The following is a 16,902-nucleotide window of genomic DNA, read 5'->3' as shown; positions in this document are numbered from 1 at the left end:
GTGAACTTCGCTGTGTGCCGGATGACTGGCAATGTGGGGTGGAGGCTCGTGACGTCATGGCCATGCCCCCTTTATGTAAGGCTTTGGGAGGGGGCGTGACGGCTCTCACGCCCCCTCCCATAGACTTGCATTGAGGGGGTGTGGCTGTGACGTCACGAGCCTCCAGCGCTGCACATACACTCTACACCAGTGATCCCCAAACTGTGGCCCTCCAGATGTTGCAAAACTACAATTCCCAGCATGCCTGGACAGCCGTTGGCTGTCCAGGCATGCTGGGAGTTGTAGTTTTGAAACATCTGGAGGGCCACAGTTTGAGGACCACTGCTCTACACAAATGCTGGGTGTAGCGGGGGTCTTCCACGGCAGGACCCCTGCGATTATGCATCTTATCCCCTATCCAAAGATGTATAGAGGCGGAGTACCCCTTTAAGAGGAAACCTGTTGCCTATTGTATGCTGCCCTGTCTAATAGCAGTCTGCTCTAGTTACGGACTTACAGGGGTTATCCACCATTAGAAAAACATAGTTATTTTCTTTAAAAAACAGCGCTACTCCTGTCCTCAGGTTACGTGTGTGGTTTTACAATTCGTTTTTATTATTTTTTGAGCTGCAGGTTTTCCTTATTTCTGTGCATGCTATAGAAGCGGTCCATGAATACACTGTACTTTTGGCTGCATTGTAGACAATAACCACACTACAGCATATTCATATAAAAACAAATACATTGCTGAAATCAGAATGCACAGAGGGCAGCATGAAGTAGGTGATACTTTCTTTATGGGTATGTTCACATCGCACTGAAGTGCTGCTTATTTTTCCCACCTAAATGGGTACTTCAGGGAAATAAGTTACTTCCTATCCTCAGGATAGGGAATATTGGACGGGGCCTGGCGAGTCGCTCAAGCTTGTCTCCCAGGGTGGGGGCCAGAGCGTGCCGTGGGTGACTAGCTGGTCCCCGTAGAGGAGATTGCAGAGGGGTTAAGTTAATTTTCTCTGGACAACCCCTTTTTTAACTTAAGTAGGAAAGTCCAAAATCTGAAACAAATTTGGAGTATTTTTAGTCCTGTGTGAACCTTAATGGGGATTGCCGGGAGCTAGAAAAACCTTTTTAAAAAGACACTCGCCTGCCTGATCTTCCAGCTTCATTCTTTTGATGGTTCCCACCGATCAGCGTTCTTTGTCACCTATTGATGCATTGGACATGTCCGCTCATTCAATCATTGGTTAAAGGGGTACTCCACTGGCCGCCATGCCCCCTCCCATAGACTTGTATTTAGGGGGCAGGGCTTACCCTGGCAGCGCGAGCACAGTGTTCAGAACTAAATGTTCCCAACACTGACCAGTGGAGGGCCCCTCTAAGGCGAGTCTCTGCTGCGGCAGGTGAGCAGGTGTTTTTCAGTGTGTAGACATGGAAGTTCTTATCAGCAGGGATCAGGCACCATCAGAAAAACAGTGCCGGGGGATCGCATTGGTGACTATCCCTTGTTATGGAAGGATTTCTTTTAAGCCATATCCTTATTTATTTTCAAATTCTACGTTTTTTGTTTCTCCATATTTTTAGATGGGATTTGCTGGCATTGCTGTTGGTGCTGCTATGGTAAGTGACCAAGTTTTATGTTATGAGAAACATACGATCAGTAAACAAAACAAAATGTATAAGAGTATAATTACTTTTCTTTCAATAGGCTGGGTTAAGGCCAGTATGCGAGTTCATGACTTTCAATTTCTCCATGCAAGCCATTGATCAAGTGATTAACTCTGCTGCTAAAACCTATTACATGTCAGCGGGCCGTGTGCCTGTCCCAATTGTGTTCCGGGGGCCGAATGGTTCATCAGCTGGTGTCGCTGCCCAGCACTCCCAGTGCTTTGCTGCCTGGTATGGACACTGCCCTGGGTTGAAGGTGTTGAGCCCATGGAATGCTGAAGATGCTAAAGGACTTCTGAAAGCTGCAATCCGAGATGATAACCCAGGTGAATGGGCTGATGTCTTATAGAATTCTGCCCTCAGTACCTGCATTCTTTGGCTTTAATTCATCCTTATCTGTCATTTCTTCATTTTCAGTGGTATTTCTAGAGAATGAGCTCATGTATGGCGTGCCATTTGAACTATCTGAGGAAGCCCAGTCGAAAGACTTTGTTGTTCCCATTGGCAAGGCAAAGGTAGAGCGTCAAGGTAGGTTAATATTTCTCCCCCCCCAATAAAAAAAAAAGTATAATGTCCTGAAACTGGACGTCAAACACTGAATTGTTAGTCTGTCTTCTGCTTTTGCAGTAATTTTAAAGCCTGGTCTACTGTATAAACATTATTTCTGGAAACAAAGGTAGTTAGGGCTGCGTGCATGATTTTGGGGTATGTATTGTTAGTACACAGACTAATGTACTGCCATATAGATATATTATAGTTGAAACATTACAAATCATAACTCCCTCTATGGAAAAAATGGGCATTTTGTACAATGAATAAGTCCCAAAAAACATTTAAATAATGAACCTATTGTCGCAACCATGAAAACCTATCTAGGGGATAGTTGTCTGAAAACGGGGCCCTGAACTCCCTTCTGCACACGCTCCAGGCATTGTCTACGGGAGCACCAGAGGGAGCTGTACTTTAGTAGCAGGGAGAGTGTGGCCCCAGTTCTGGAGATGGAGGGGGGACAGTGGCTGGTGCTAACAGTCGGTCCCCTGGGATCAGACATTCCCCCCCCCCCCCCCCCCCCATCCTGTGAATAGGGGAGAAGTGTTGGAATGGCCCTTTAACCCCTGATGTATGTGTACCAAAAAATCCAGGCTTTTAAATCTGAGGGCCTATTTTTAGGAGAAGCCATCAATAATAGATCAGTTAGTGGCTTAACCCTCTCTGCACCATCACCATTGTACTTGCACATGTAGTAGCTGTTCTTAGCATTACAGCTGTATCCTGTTTCTCACTGAGCCCAACATTTTTATATAAAATTTGAGATTTTCCTAGTCCTTATGACGGAAAATATGGATTTTATTAAAGACAGGAGGCGAACATTTTGCATCTCTTCTTTACTACTCAAAAGGTATAGCAGCAATGAATAACATAAGGAATACAGAAGAAAAAAAAAGTTAAATATGCAAATAGGTAGGTAACAGGTAGCCAATCAGAGGCCAGCACAGGTGATATAAGGTATAACCAGGAGCATTACTTCCTCTTCTTTGATGCATATAAACTAAGCAAACAGAATAAAACTAAACGTCCCGGAACAAAGTCTAACTAGAACTGTGAAGAAAATAAATCACTCTTGATCTTCGAAATGGATGGATGACATCACTCGTAGCAAACGAGGGATCGGGAGAGAAGTATCTGAAGAACGGAATTAATTCTCCAACAGATGAATCAGGAAAGTACCAACAAGATATTGAAGGAAGGAGATCGTCTTCTGAAAGGAAGGTCTTTGCCAGTTGTCGAGGTTAAACTCAAAAGAAAAATTATAATCATAAGGGTAGGGAACACACGGGGGGGGGGGGGGAAAGTGTTCGCCTCCTGTCTTTAATAAAATCCATATTTTCCGTCATAAGGACTAGGAAAATTTCAAATTTTATTACAAGACTGGAGGCTCCATTTTGTAAGTTTAAAGCTAACAGACAATGAATTCAAATACAATTCCATATAAATAACTAATCAGAGAATTGCAGTAGAAACATGAGGATCTGGTCTAAAATAAAACGTCTTAAAAGTTGATTCAGAAGACCAATTAGCAGCTTTAAGGATATCTGATAAAGATACTCCAGCTTGTTGTAATTTAGTAGACATGGCTCCTCTAGCAGAATGAGCCCTAAAAACGGAAATGTCAATACCCGCTAATTGCATAATCTGTTTCATCCATCTGGCTAAAGAGGGAGAAGAAACAGGGCGGTAAGGTTTACAGAAAGAAATCAGTAGTTGAGAATCAGAGGGGTTGCGAAGGGAAGCAGTTCGTAGTTCATAGATTTGAAGACAAGAAACCACACAAAGATATTTTTGTTGAGGAAAAGGATAGAATACCGAATGTAGTGTGGTCTTAGTCCGTCTATATATAGAAAAACGAACCCCATTAGGTAAGTATTGTTTATGAGAAATGTCAAGGGCTCTGACATCTGAGACTCGTTTTAAAGATATAAGACATAATAACGCAGTGAGTTTAAAAGAAAGCAATTTAAGGGAGAGAGACTCGTTATCCCCTAGAGAGATAATGTATTGTAAGAGTAAATTAACATCCCAGGTAGAATGATACCTGGGTAAAGAAGGACGTCTGAATTTAATACCCTTCATTAATCTACAGACTAAGGGATGTCTGCCTACCGAAATAGAATTAATAGGAGAATGATAGAAAGAAATGGCAGATCTGTAGACGTTAATGGTACGATACGCTTTTCCAAGATCGAAAGATGAAGACAAAAAATTTTATAATGTGTTCTAGAGATGCATGAACGGGATCCAGATCCCGTTGCATGCACCAATAAGACCAAACTTTCCAGGCTGATCTGTAAGCAGATCTGGTACCTGGGGCCCAAGCGTCCGAGAGTATCTCTCTAGATGTATTAGAAAGTCCGAAATCCGAGTCTGTTGACCCGAAACAAACCAAGCTATCAATTGAAGACTGTTGGAGGTTATGAGAGGATGAGGATTCCCTAAGGAATCCTGAAGTAGAAACGGGTGAGATGGGAGTAGACGAGGGAAGTCTATAATCATTTCCAAAATTTGGGGGAACCACGATTGGGTTGGCCACCAAGGGGTTATCAGAACCACAGTTGATTTCAGAGATTTGATGAGTAGAAGAACTCTCGAAATCAGAATAAAAGGAGGAAACGCGTAGAGGTTGTCCGGGGGCCAATGTTGGAGAAGGGCATCTATACCCTCCGCTTCTGGATCCGGACGCCCACTGTAAAAGCGATGGACCTGGCGATTCAGACGGGATGCGAAGAGATCCAGATATAAAGGACCCCAAAGAGAGTTGATGCAGTTGAATATTTTGGGATTCAATTGCCAATCGCTGGAATCTTTGAAGAAACGAGAGTTCCAGTCCGCAATGGTGTTGGAAAGTCCAGGTAAGTATTCTGCTTTGATGGTGATGTCTCTGTGAAGACAATAATGCCAAAAAATCTTTTGCGATATTGGCCAGGGGTAGAGACTTGGTACCTCCCAGTTTGTTGATATACTGAACTGCGGAGATATTGTCCATCCGTAAGAGGATGCAACAATTTGACCTGGTCTTCGCAAAACTCTTCAGGGCGAAGAAACCAGCTAATAACTCGAGACAATTGATGTGTAACATGGTCTCTTCTGGAGACCACTTTCCTCCTGTTGACGAGGAGCCGCATCGAGCTCCCCAACCTGTAAGACTGGCATCTGATTCTATGATCAGATCCGGGACTGAATTGAAAATAGCCTTCCCGTTCCAATCCTGAAGATGTTTTAGCCACCAAAGAAGCTCTTCTTTGGTATCTGGGGTTAATGCTATCTCGTCTTCATATCCAAGACCTTCTCGAAGATGCTGAGCCTTCAGACGTTGAAGGGCTCGATAGTGTAATGGAGCTGGGAAGATTGCCTGAATGGAGGCAGAAAGAAGGCCCACCACTCGGGCAATTGAACGAAGGGAAACCATCTCCTTGTTCAGAATGGAATAAATCTCTCTCCGAATGGTTTTCAATCTTCTTGAGGGAAGACTGAGGAGAGCCGATTGGGTATTTATAAGAAATCCCAGGAATTCTAATTCCTTCGAGGGAGAAAGGATTGATTTCTCCATGTTGATAATAAAGCCTAGATTGGAAAATAGAGACAAAGTCCATTGAATGTGTAGGTGTATCCGGGATAGAGATTGAGCCATGAGAAGGATGTCGTCCAAGTAAATAATGAGACGGACACCACGGGCTCTTAGAAGTGCTACAACCGGCCTGAGAAGTTTGGTGAAACACCAAGGGGCGGAAGAGAGGCCAAAGGGCAGGCTGGTGAACTGCCACTTTTGATCCTTCCATAAAAATTGGAGGTATGGTTGAGAGAGATGATGCATGGGTACCGTCAGGTAAGCATCTTTGAGATCTATCTTTGCTAACCAATCCTCTGGTAAGAGCAGATCTCTCAATAGATGTATGCCCTCCATCTTGAAGTGATGATAACAAACATAGTTGTTGAGGGTTTTTAAATTTATTACAGGCCTGTAACCGCCATCTTTCTTTTTTACTAAAAACAGGTTGCTCAGAAAACCCGAAGTATGAGAAGGTATTTGTATAATTGCATTCTTGGAACTTAGTTCCTTGATTTCCATGTCTATGAGATTTTTGTTGTCTTCTGACAAGTAAATTGGTTGAGGATTCAGGGTTTGATGTGGAGGACACATGAATTCTATTTGATAACCTAGAATGGTGTTCAGGACCCAAGAATCTGTGGTTATCATTGCCCAAACAAGGGGAAAAATATGTAATCCTTCCTCCTAATGGAAGTGGGAAAGAAGGTATCAATTGTAGACTTACCTGCATTGGGTCTGGATCTAGGGTAGCCGCGGTGTCCTCTGGCTCTCCAGGGTCTTCCTCTTGTGGGGAAGAAGGGGTTGGGTTGGTAGGAAGTGGTGGGATTTGAAAATCTGTCTGGTTTTGGAGGGGCACGGGAATATCGTCTGTCTTGGACATGTTGGCTGGGAAAATTGCCCCTTCTTTTCCCAGCCTTGGGAAAAACACGGGGCTGGAAGACTTTTTTGAGGGAAGTCTGTGCCTTGTCCAGAGACGAGAATAGGGAGACATACTTATTTATTTCCTTAATGAAGGTGTCTCCGAAAAGTAAGCCCTCCGTAGGGGAGTCAGGCTCAGATGAGGCTAAGTTAATGAGTTGAGGATCTAATTTTAAAAGTATAGATCTTTTGCGTTCCGTACAAATAGTGGAATTTATTCCTCCATATATGCAAAGGGCTCTTTGAGCCCACCCTTTAAGGGTGTCCAAGTTCACAGGATTGCCTGATGAACTTGCCTCTTCAGTTTAAGATCTTAGTTAAGGGGCCTAATAGATCTAAAAAACGATCTTGGATGGTACGGAATGACCGATCCACCCCTTTCTTGGGATTCTTCCCAGATTTATTTAAAAATTTTACTAGGGTGGGATCGATGTCAGGAGTGACATATAATTTGTGTGGAATAATGGGTCTCGGACATTCAGCTCGTAACCTATTACGAGTAGCCTTATCTAAAGGTTTTCTCAACCATAGGCTCAAAAATTGGGATACATTAGAGTGAGGGGACCATTCCCCAGAACGTGGGTGTTTGAGAAGACTCGGGTCAAAATAAGGTATGCCCGAGCTGTCAGTAATGACCGTTTTAGGTTCCTCCAGAGGTTAATGCAGTGTCCTCATTATCAGAAACGTCCTCATAGTCAGAGTCTGACTCAGCCTCCGTAATCTCCCCCTCCTCAGATGAGGATTGGTCAGGAGAAGTATTATATGAGTCAGGTTTGTTCCTGTGGGAGACTCTGTGAGCCCGAATATTATCTATCTCCTCTCGGGTAGAGGGTATGGGATGCACCTTTTTGGCATCAGTATGCTTGCTTTTTGTAAAAGCCGTATGAGAGACCTGGTCCATGGCCATCTTAGGCTTCTTATGTTTTCTGAGGACCGGTAGGTAATTTAGGCCGTTCATGGGAGGCCTTCCCAGATTTTCTCCAGCCTTTTGCTAGCTGAGAAGTAGAGTCCTCCGCAGACCAAAATTGATCCGACGGGGTAGAGGGTCCCGCTTTGGGAGACTTATGAGGTCTTTGATGAGACATGACTAGGGCCATAGACTGAGCCACAATATCTGGAATATAGGCCATGGCTTTACGGACGGATAAGTCCACCATGGACTGAATGGCATTACTCTCAGGCATGTTAAAATTAGTGGTCTCAGAAACCTTAGAGGTATCCTCATTTGCCATAATACTACAAAATTAGGCAAATTATATAGATAGAAATATATAATACCTGAGGAAAATATAACTCTAAAATCTAACCTGTTATATCTATATACAATAGGGGCAATGGAGATAGGACAGTACAGGAAAAACACCAGTAGATGGTGCTGTGTTACTAATAATGCCTGAGGCTGAGGAAAAATGTCAAAATGACCGAATTGAAACAAACTATCAATTATCTGCCGACTGAGGTGCGGAGTGACTGCTGACTGACTTTACAAACGGCGGGCGGGATCAGCTGAGAGCGCGAACTGATAACCAGCTCGCGCAGTTATCGCGTAAACACGTGGATAGCCTGAGTCTACCAGAATAAGGACTTTGTGAAGGACTTTCTGGCTCATAGGGAGAGGCCTAATAGGTTGAGACCATACGCAAATCTGTGTATGACATTATTCAGTGTGGATGGAAGAGGTGCATTCATTATTTTTACTACATATGTTATAGAACTTTTTGAGGAAGGCCATAATAGGCAGAAACATCAATACAACCATTTGATTGGTCTAAAAAATTCTTTATTAAAAGAATTCAGCATCGTAGCCAGGGGTCGTCACCGGGAGATCAGTCAGAATGAAGCCACATCATGGTCGGGTGGGAATCATAGTCAATAAAACTCAGCCGAGGTCATGTCCGGGGGATCATTCAGGAGGTGGATGTTCCTCAGGTCTCTGGTGGATCCAGGCAGATGCTGTAAAAAACACAATGTTATTATTATACTAGATATAGAGAGAGGGCGTGAACTGTATTTATTTCATGTGAAATATTACATACCTATAGCAGCAAAGCAGGGCCAGGAACAGCATCAAGAACGGAGTGCCGATAATAACGCTTCGTGGGATATACTGGAAGCGATCGCTTAGGTCTTGAATTTGCGAAGATATTGATCTCCGGATTCCTAAAAAACACAAAATCTTGTTATTAAAACAGATATTTATCTTATTTCCTACTATACACATCGAGGAGGATACTTACTCACAAGTCCCTGGTCCTTGGCACTGTCTGTGGGCACATCAAGTCCAGAATGAGGGATGATGGTATTTTCCTCAACTGGAGGCAGAGGACGGCTACTAACAGCACACATCCAACACACAATGAAAAATAATTGGAAAATCATTTTCAAAATGCACAAAACACACGAAAAAGTATTGAGCAATGCTCTCTCTCCTATCACTTCTCTCTCAAAGAGATCTACAGCTCCTGACCAATGATTCCTTGTATGAAACTCGGTGATGTCATAATAGACACTGTCACCGGCCTGAGACATCACCAAGTGGCAGTGTAACATATTCCCCTTTTTCCATACAAGGTTGTATGTATGTATGTATATATATATATATATATATATATGTGTGTGTGTGTGTATATATGTATATGTATATGTATATGTATATGTATATTATATATTATATATTATATATTATATATTATATTATATATTATATATTATATATTATATATTATATATTATATATTATATATTATATATTATATATTATATATTATATATTATATATTATATATTATATATTATATATTATATATTATATATTATATATTATATATTATATATTATATTATATAATAAATGGTGAAAAACCAGGGAATGAACCGTGTGGTATGAAAAATAAGAGTGAGGTAAAAATATATATCTGCACAGAGCAAGATGGAGGGAAAGGTATTGTACTAAGCAGAAGGAGATATGGTAGAATACACAGAAAAAATATGAAAATATATAACATTAAAATAAGAAAATTATGCAAATTGAATGTGAGGAGAAAAAATGTAATGGTAAACTTATCTGCAGCATGGAGCAGCAAAGAAGAGGAAGTAATGCTCCTGGTTATACCTTATATCACCTGTGCTGGCCTCTGATTGGCTACCTGTTACCTACCTATTTGCATATTTTAACATTTTTTTTTTTTCTTTCCTGTATTCCTTATGTTATTCATTGCTGCTATACCTTTTTGAGTAGTAAAGAAGAGATGCAAAATGGAGCCTCCAGTCTTGTAATAAAATCTACACCTATAATCAGAATCCTAAAAGAATGTGTCCAATGGCCAGAAGAAGCAGTATGCCGTAATACAGCCGCTATTATGTAATTCTTTATAATGTCCATGGCTTAAAAAATAAATAAATATGATGGGTGCTGCCATATCCATTTGTTACTGCGGACTATGCCTGCACTAGAAGAAGACACTTGACTTTAAGCTTGGACTCCAGCCTGTTTCCGCCAGCTATGGTTAGGGCAGCATGGATGTGCTGACAGGTTCCTTCTTACTTACTCTTGGTTGTATCAACAGAAAGACATTTTGGAGTTTTCCAAAACTGACAAACTTGAAATGTAATAATTGTCTTTGCAGACAGGTTATATGTATACACATGTAATGTCTGTTTTTCTCCCCTCCCCCCAAAAAAACAGGAAGCCAGATCTCTGTGGTTTCCCATTCACGATCTGTCGGTCATTGTCTGGAGGCTGCCAACATACTGTCCAAAGAAGGAATTGATTGTGAGGTAAAGGGTTTAGTCTTGACAATGTATCATGTATGTGCCTTAACAACATGCGGACCTTTTCCTAAACAAATAAGACTTCATTTCTTTCATCTGTAAGGTTAATCCATACCAGTTTGTGCCGAGAAGAAAATTCCCTCTTTGCACTGTTCCTTTTATTCAGGCTCGTTCAGTGTTTACAGTGCACATTTACCATATGCACTGAGGGCCCTTTACCCCAGATGCGAGAGCAGTGTTTACCAATCAGTGTGCCTCCAGCTGTTGCAAAACAACTCCCAGCATGCCCGAATAGTCTTCTGCTGTCCTAACATGCTGGGAGTTGTTGTTTTGTTACAGTCTGAGGCACGCTGGTTGGCAAACACTGGGCTAGAGTGTCAATTTGGCTGCATTCGGGTGGTATGTCTGGGTTTGCTAGATGGAATAGCGCAGACTTCTGCACTATACTGTAGACCAGGATTTAGTAAAGAATATGGTGGTGGTGGGGTGTGTAAGTGAAATAGAGAGGATTATGCCGGCACTGCTCAAACTGGCTGACGTAGCCAAAGTGTGAGGCAGCGGACACTGTGTGCACTAGAAGCCAGATGATGGTGCTCAGTCTGTATAGGGCTAGAAGTGTAGACGGAATCAAAGACGGCACTCACCAGGAATCTGGACGCTTTATTTACTTCATCATGGAGTCACCGGCAGGTCAGGGGATCGGCGGTGGGCAGGGGGCGTGTGCTTAGTTTATTTTTATGCCTCATCTACGTCAATCATGACTATATATTTAATACATGCCTTTCATCAATTCTAGATTAGTTTTAAATTGTCTGTGGATTAAAGTATTGTTCATGCTTCTATAAAGGTTATCAATCTGCGCACAATACGGCCAATGGATACCGAAACAATTGAAGCCAGTGTTGTGAAGACAAACCATCTAGTGACTGTAGAAGGAGGGTGGCCGCAATTTGGAGTAGGAGCTGAAATCTGCGCTAAGATTATGGAAGGTAAGGACGGAAAAAATGTATACACAGATCTCATATACAGCAGGGGGTGGGGGTAATTAATAAAACGCCAAAAGATGTGCCAGATTTCTAAACAGCCTAAGCTACTTTTATAAATGTGGCGCATTCTTAGACTGTAGTTTGTTTACATTGTATCGAGCCCCCGCCCAATATAAGTCATAGTGCATGACGCATCTGCAGTATGAATCTTTGACCAATCAAACAGACTTGTCGCAGATTAGAAATTTACAGCATGACCTCGATTCTGTTTGGAATGTTACACTGTTTTAATTTTGTCGATTTTCAGTGTGAAATCTATGGTTAAAATCAGCAATTCCAGGGGGTGTTGCATGAAGATGGCATAAATTCTGGGTCATTGTACACTGTACCTACCACTTTAAAAAGACATCTAATAAATGAGAAATGTTGATCATGGGAGTCAGTAAGCTGAGACCCACTTAGTGCTAAAAGGTATAAGCAGAAGCACTTAGGCCTCCTTTACATATACCAGGTGTCCAGGGTGCTCCAGAGGGAAACTGATAGCAGAACTGATCCCATTGAATGGGACAGTTCACAATCATCCGGCGTCTGTTTGACCGCCGGATGGTTGAACTCATCGGACCGGCACTGGACAGGGGAATGCACCTTGCTGCGTTACCTTGTCCGGCGTTCAGAAAAAAAATGGATGCCGGATGCTACACAACGGATGACAACTGGTGCATGTTGGCATCAGGTTCATAGAAATTTAGGCTGGGATTACGCATGCCGGATATATGTTATCCTAGCCTAAGCAGTGTATGATGGCTACCTTTCAAAATAGAGAAGACTTTAAAAAGGTTCTGCATGGTGACACACTCCCTTCCAAAGAGTCACACATCATCATTCAAGGAGCTGCTCCACAGATCTAAACTTTAGTTTAAAAAAAAATATTTTTTAATTGATTTTGTTTTCCAAGCTTCCTTTGGGCTATTGGACACCAATAGCCAGTGAACTGGGGAACTAGAAAGAGGGGCCCCTCCACATGGCTAATCACTTATAATTTTTATTTTTGAAGAGGCCAAAGTGTTGTCTTAAAGAAGTACCTCTAATGCTCTTGTTAAATGTTATAATCTTTCCAGTTCACTGCCCCAATCATGATAAACCACCCCTTGCCTTTATTTTTTAGTTTTCTACATTGATATCGCTCTGTATTTTCTGCTCAGTCTCGGTCAGATTCACAGACTGGGAAGGGGCATTACCCAGCAGGCGTTACATCACCTGAAGCCATACAGGGGAGAACTTCCTCCCTCACTCTGCTACACACAGCCCAGAGCATTTCATTGTGTGAGATGAGCTACGATTGGCTAAGGCTGCACACCCCCCCTCAGCATTTGCTGATTTTGGACTTCTGCCAGGCCAGCAGGAGTCCAAAGTTTGGGAAGAGGATGATGGAAAATGTGCTCTGGACAAGTAGGGAGACACCTAGTGGCAGCTTTCTAAAACTTAGAAAACGTTTTTTTTCTCTATCGGCTCCATTGGGGGACACAGACCATGGGTGTATGCTGCTGTCTCTAGGAGGTGTGACACTATGGCAATAAAGTTGGCTCCTCCCAGCAGGATATACCCGCCTCTGAGCTAATATGGCATGGCATCCCAACACCACCTTCAGGAAGTGAGGCGCTGGGCGGAAAGGAGTTCTTTATTCCTCTGGATAAGGCTCACATAACTGCTTTCCATCGGAAGTCCTCCGCCTTCCTGTTCTGCGGACCTTTGGTACCAACAAAGGGTCCAGCCAGGCGCCTTCACGGGAAGAGGGTTCCCTCCTTCTGGACCCGTTCCTCCCGGAGGTCGGCTATCCGTTTCGGCCGTTTTGCGGCCCCATCAGGCACCCGTAGGCCTTCCTCAGCATGAAGGGTCGCCCCCACCCGCCGACCTTGCTCGGGTGGTTGGTCGCCTCTTACTCTTCTGTCTGGACCAGCTCCTTTTTGTCCTGGTTCCTCCTGGGGAACGTTTTGAGGTTTATTCCAACCTCTTTGTGGTCCCCAAGAAAGGCGTTTTTTGTTCGCCCATTCTTGGTTCTTGAGTATCTCGGCCAGCATCTTCTGCTTTCTCATCCCGAATGGAGCCTCTCAGTTAGGTGCTGGCGTCCTTGGTTCAAGGGGAGTTTTCTTCCTCGGTGGACATCAAGAATGCCTGCCTCCATATCTCATGGTTTCCCGGTCATCAGCGGTACCTCCGCTTTGCAGTTCCGGACGGTCATTTTCTATTGTGGCTCTCCAGTTCAGTCTGGCCACCTCTCTGCGAACACTTACCAAAGTCCTAGCACCTGTGATGGCCCTTTTACGGACAACAGTGGTTTCTGTGATTCCTTACTTGGACGACCTCCTGATCGGAGCTCCAGCCAGGGCCCAGATCCTGGAGAGTCTGTCTCAACCTCCAGACCTTGTCTCATTTCGGTCGCTGCCCGCTTTCGATTCCGCCGAACAATTGGCTGACTCTCTTATCAAGAGTCCGATGACTTTGGCACCCTGCTCCAGTTTCCATTCGCTTTTGCATGGATGTCCTGGGTTGTTGGTGAAGGCCATGCCATTTTCCCAGTTTCATCATCGACCTCTTCATCTGGTGATTTTCTTTTGGTGGGACAGGTCTCCATTGTCTCTCGCCCGCAGGATCGTTCTCTCTTGACAGTCTTGTTGGTCCAACTTATGGTGGCTTCGTTTCAACCCCCCCCCCCCCCCCCCTGTTTTTTGTTTTTCAGGGGCGCTCCTTCCTGTCCCTCCCAGCCAGGCTGTCGGGCTGGAGAGGTGTTTTCAGGGACCGAACGGTCTGGGGCCCTGGTTCCCCGAGTAGCCCTTTTCCCCTTAAACATGTTGGGGCCTAGGGCAATTTTTTTTCTCTGCTTGCTTCTTGGGGAAATTCCCTTCTGGGCGGAACTCGGGTTTCCAGCCATATCTGCTTTTTTCATTCCGGCCGTCCCTGACATGTGGTCTTCTCGACTGGTCCTCAGTCGTCCAAGGCGAGTGGTCCCCACATCCGGGGGTGTTTACAGTGATCTGAAACTCCTGAGGCGCTCCTGGCATGGACCTCTGCTTGTCCCGCGACAACCGAAGCGTTCCTCTCTCTTGGTCGAGCTTTGTCCTGCCTTATCTGTTTAGTGGTCGGTCTTTGCCCTACCTTGTCTGTTTCCTCCCCTTCCTCTCTTTTCGGGGTCCACAGGAAATTCACAGTAGGGCGTTCCCGCCATTCTCGTGGCCCAGCCTGGCCTCGGTGGGCATAGTATGTCGTCGTGGTCGGGTTCTTGAACGACTTGACGCGGCGCTTTCTCTATTTACCGCCTCTGACTTGGACAGCGTGACGGTTGAGGCCGCGGTTCTAAGGACCTGCGGTTTCTCTTCCCAAGTGGTTCGCACCATGCTGAGGGCTCACAAGCCTTCCTCTGCATACCTGGCGGTCGTCTATTTGTTGGTGTGAAACTCGGCCTTTTTCTCCGGTCGTTGTTTTATTTTCCCCACCCCTTTCCCTTCCAGTCGGGGCTGGCACAAGGGTAGGCTTTCAGTTCCCTTAAGGGTCGAATGTTTGGCCCTTTCCGTTCTTTTTTTCAACATCCTCTGGCGTTCAATTATCATGTCCGAACCTGGTTCGGGAGTGGCACAACCTGTCCCTCCTTCTCAGTCTCCTTCTTCCCTTGGGACTTATTCTTGATCTTAGGTGCCCTGCAAGGCGCCCCCTTTTGTACTTCTCGGGGACTTTTTTCTTCGCCTCCTTCCCCGCAAGGTGGTGTTCCTTATTGCTCTTACCTCTGTTTTGAGGGTGTCAGAGCTGGTAGCTCTCTCCTGCCGTCTCCCTTCCTGGTTGTATACCAGGAAAAGTTGTTTTCCGTCCAGGTCTGTCCTTCTTACCTGAAGAGGGTTTTGACGTTTTCACTCAAGGGAGAGATCGTCCTACCGTCCTTTTGTCCGGCCCTTTCTCGTCCCTGGAAGAGTTTGTTCCACAACCTGTTGTGGTGAGGGCTGTTAGGACATATCTCTGTCTCTCTTTCCTTTCCACAGTGTGACTCCCTTTTTTTGTTTTTCCGGAAGGTCGTCGTAATAGACAACCTGCTTTTACAGCCACCATTTTTCGGTGGATCCGGTCTGCTATTTCGGCGTTTACCGTTGCAAGGGAAGATCCCAGATGCTACTCTGGGCCGTAGGACGTTGCAGGCGGCGGTGGTCCAACCATCCTCCTGTCTGATTCCTTACCCACCCAAGGGACTGCTTTGGTACGTCCCATGGTCTGTGTTCCCCAATGGCGCCGATAGAGAAAAGGAGATATTTTTTTTTTATGCTTGCCGTAATATCTTTCTTGAAGGATCCATTGGGGGACACAGCTCCCGCCCTTTTTGGGTTTCTCTTGGTTCTCTGTCCGAGGGTGTATTCAGTTATGTTTTTCTTCTGGTTCTCGGACAGTTTGTGTTTTTTCCTTGACCTGTCGGTCTTCTCCTATTGCTCTGGTATTAAAACTGATTAGCCCAGGGCCTGGAGGATGGTATATCCTGCTGGGAGGAGCCAAATTTTTTTATTGCCATAGTGTCACACCTCCTAGAGACAGCAGCATACACCCATGGTCTGTGTCCCCCAATGGATCCTTCGAGAGAGAGATTTTACGGTAAGCATCAAAAAATCTTTTTATTTTTTTTTATTTAACAAAGTACATCAGAAAGATTTTTTATTTACCATAAGTTCAATAGCAAAAATTAGTTTTAATGAGTGCCCATTTAAAGTTACATTCTCATGCTGGTATTTATGCTGGTAAGGAGTACTGGATCAAAGCATATAAAAAGTACGGTGCCTTTAGCCTAAATGGCCAAGAGTCACCATATACTTCAAAAGGTGATTGCTACCTTAAGAGATTTTTCAGGATTAGAAATGAGTCTTTATTTCCAGTAACAGCACCACACTTTTCTTTCAGCTCAGCCTCATTTAAATTAATTTATGTTTTTACTTTTTGTATCTGCCAGGACCTGCATTCAATTACCTAGATGCCCCTGTGTACCGTGTGACTGGAGCTGATGTTCCCATGCCTTATGCCAAGATTCTAGAAGAGAACTGCATACCACAAGTGAAAGACATTATATTTGCTGTCAAAAAGACACTTAATGTTATCTAGGTATCCAAGTACTTTTCACTTAAGAGGTAACATGTCCTTTTAAACCATAAGGCTGAACAGCAGTCTCCTCCATTGTGTTCTTGTTTTTTATTTTTTTAATGTGCTGTTTCATTTCATGTTTAGGAACTGACTTCCAACCAAGGGAGATGATCTGTCCTAGATGCCTTCTGATCATATTCTGTCAATACACCAGAAATAGAGAACAAGTAGGATACTAGACCTACCAACCTACACCCACAGGTGTAGTGTTACAAAATAAATGTACCCCAAATATAGACACCAAACACCAAAACATTTTTATATTAAAGTATGTAAATCTTTTAGTCACAGTTACAATTAAAATACATATAAG

The 16,902-nt window shown here is 43.8% G+C and overlaps 2 protein-coding genes across 4 annotated transcripts in view; one reads left to right on the top strand and one right to left on the bottom strand.

Annotated features, from left to right (window-relative positions):
- Positions 1 to 16,902, top strand: part of PDHB (pyruvate dehydrogenase E1 subunit beta) — a 26,139-nt gene extending 9,237 nt beyond the window's left edge. Inside the window, exons 5-11 of one of the 2 annotated variants that reach the window (XM_056524479.1) lie at positions 1,561 to 1,596; positions 1,685 to 1,970; positions 2,062 to 2,172; positions 10,352 to 10,443; positions 11,285 to 11,426; positions 16,402 to 16,576; positions 16,674 to 16,902. In XM_056524479.1, the coding sequence (XP_056380454.1) occupies positions 1,561 to 1,596; positions 1,685 to 1,970; positions 2,062 to 2,172; positions 10,352 to 10,443; positions 11,285 to 11,426; positions 16,402 to 16,550 (816 nt within the window). In that variant the 3' untranslated portion in view covers positions 16,551 to 16,576; positions 16,674 to 16,902. Of the gene's footprint in view, positions 1 to 1,560; positions 1,597 to 1,684; positions 1,971 to 2,061; positions 2,173 to 10,351; positions 10,444 to 11,284; positions 11,427 to 16,401 lie in introns of both variants that reach the window. The other variant, XM_056524478.1, reaches the window with a different exon arrangement.
- Positions 3,529 to 9,213, bottom strand: LOC130275879 (uncharacterized). 2 transcript variants are annotated; one of them, XM_056524468.1, is made up of 3 exons: positions 8,905 to 9,213; positions 8,704 to 8,827; positions 3,529 to 8,620 (listed from the first exon to the last, which is right to left on the bottom strand). In XM_056524468.1, exon 3 carries the CDS (start codon positions 6,395 to 6,397, stop codon positions 4,358 to 4,360), a length of 2,040 nt encoding a protein of 679 aa, XP_056380443.1. In that variant the 5' UTR covers positions 6,398 to 8,620; positions 8,704 to 8,827; positions 8,905 to 9,213; the 3' UTR covers positions 3,529 to 4,357. The 2 variants fall into 2 exon arrangements, with proteins under 2 accessions (XP_056380443.1, XP_056380444.1); XM_056524469.1 differs by having other exon boundaries at positions 8,909 to 9,213.

Source organism: Hyla sarda, chromosome 6 (assembly GCF_029499605.1).
Source record: "Hyla sarda isolate aHylSar1 chromosome 6, aHylSar1.hap1, whole genome shotgun sequence".
Lineage (NCBI taxonomy): Eukaryota > Metazoa > Chordata > Amphibia > Anura > Hylidae > Hyla > Hyla sarda.
This window is presented reverse-complemented; position numbering and strand designations above follow the sequence as displayed.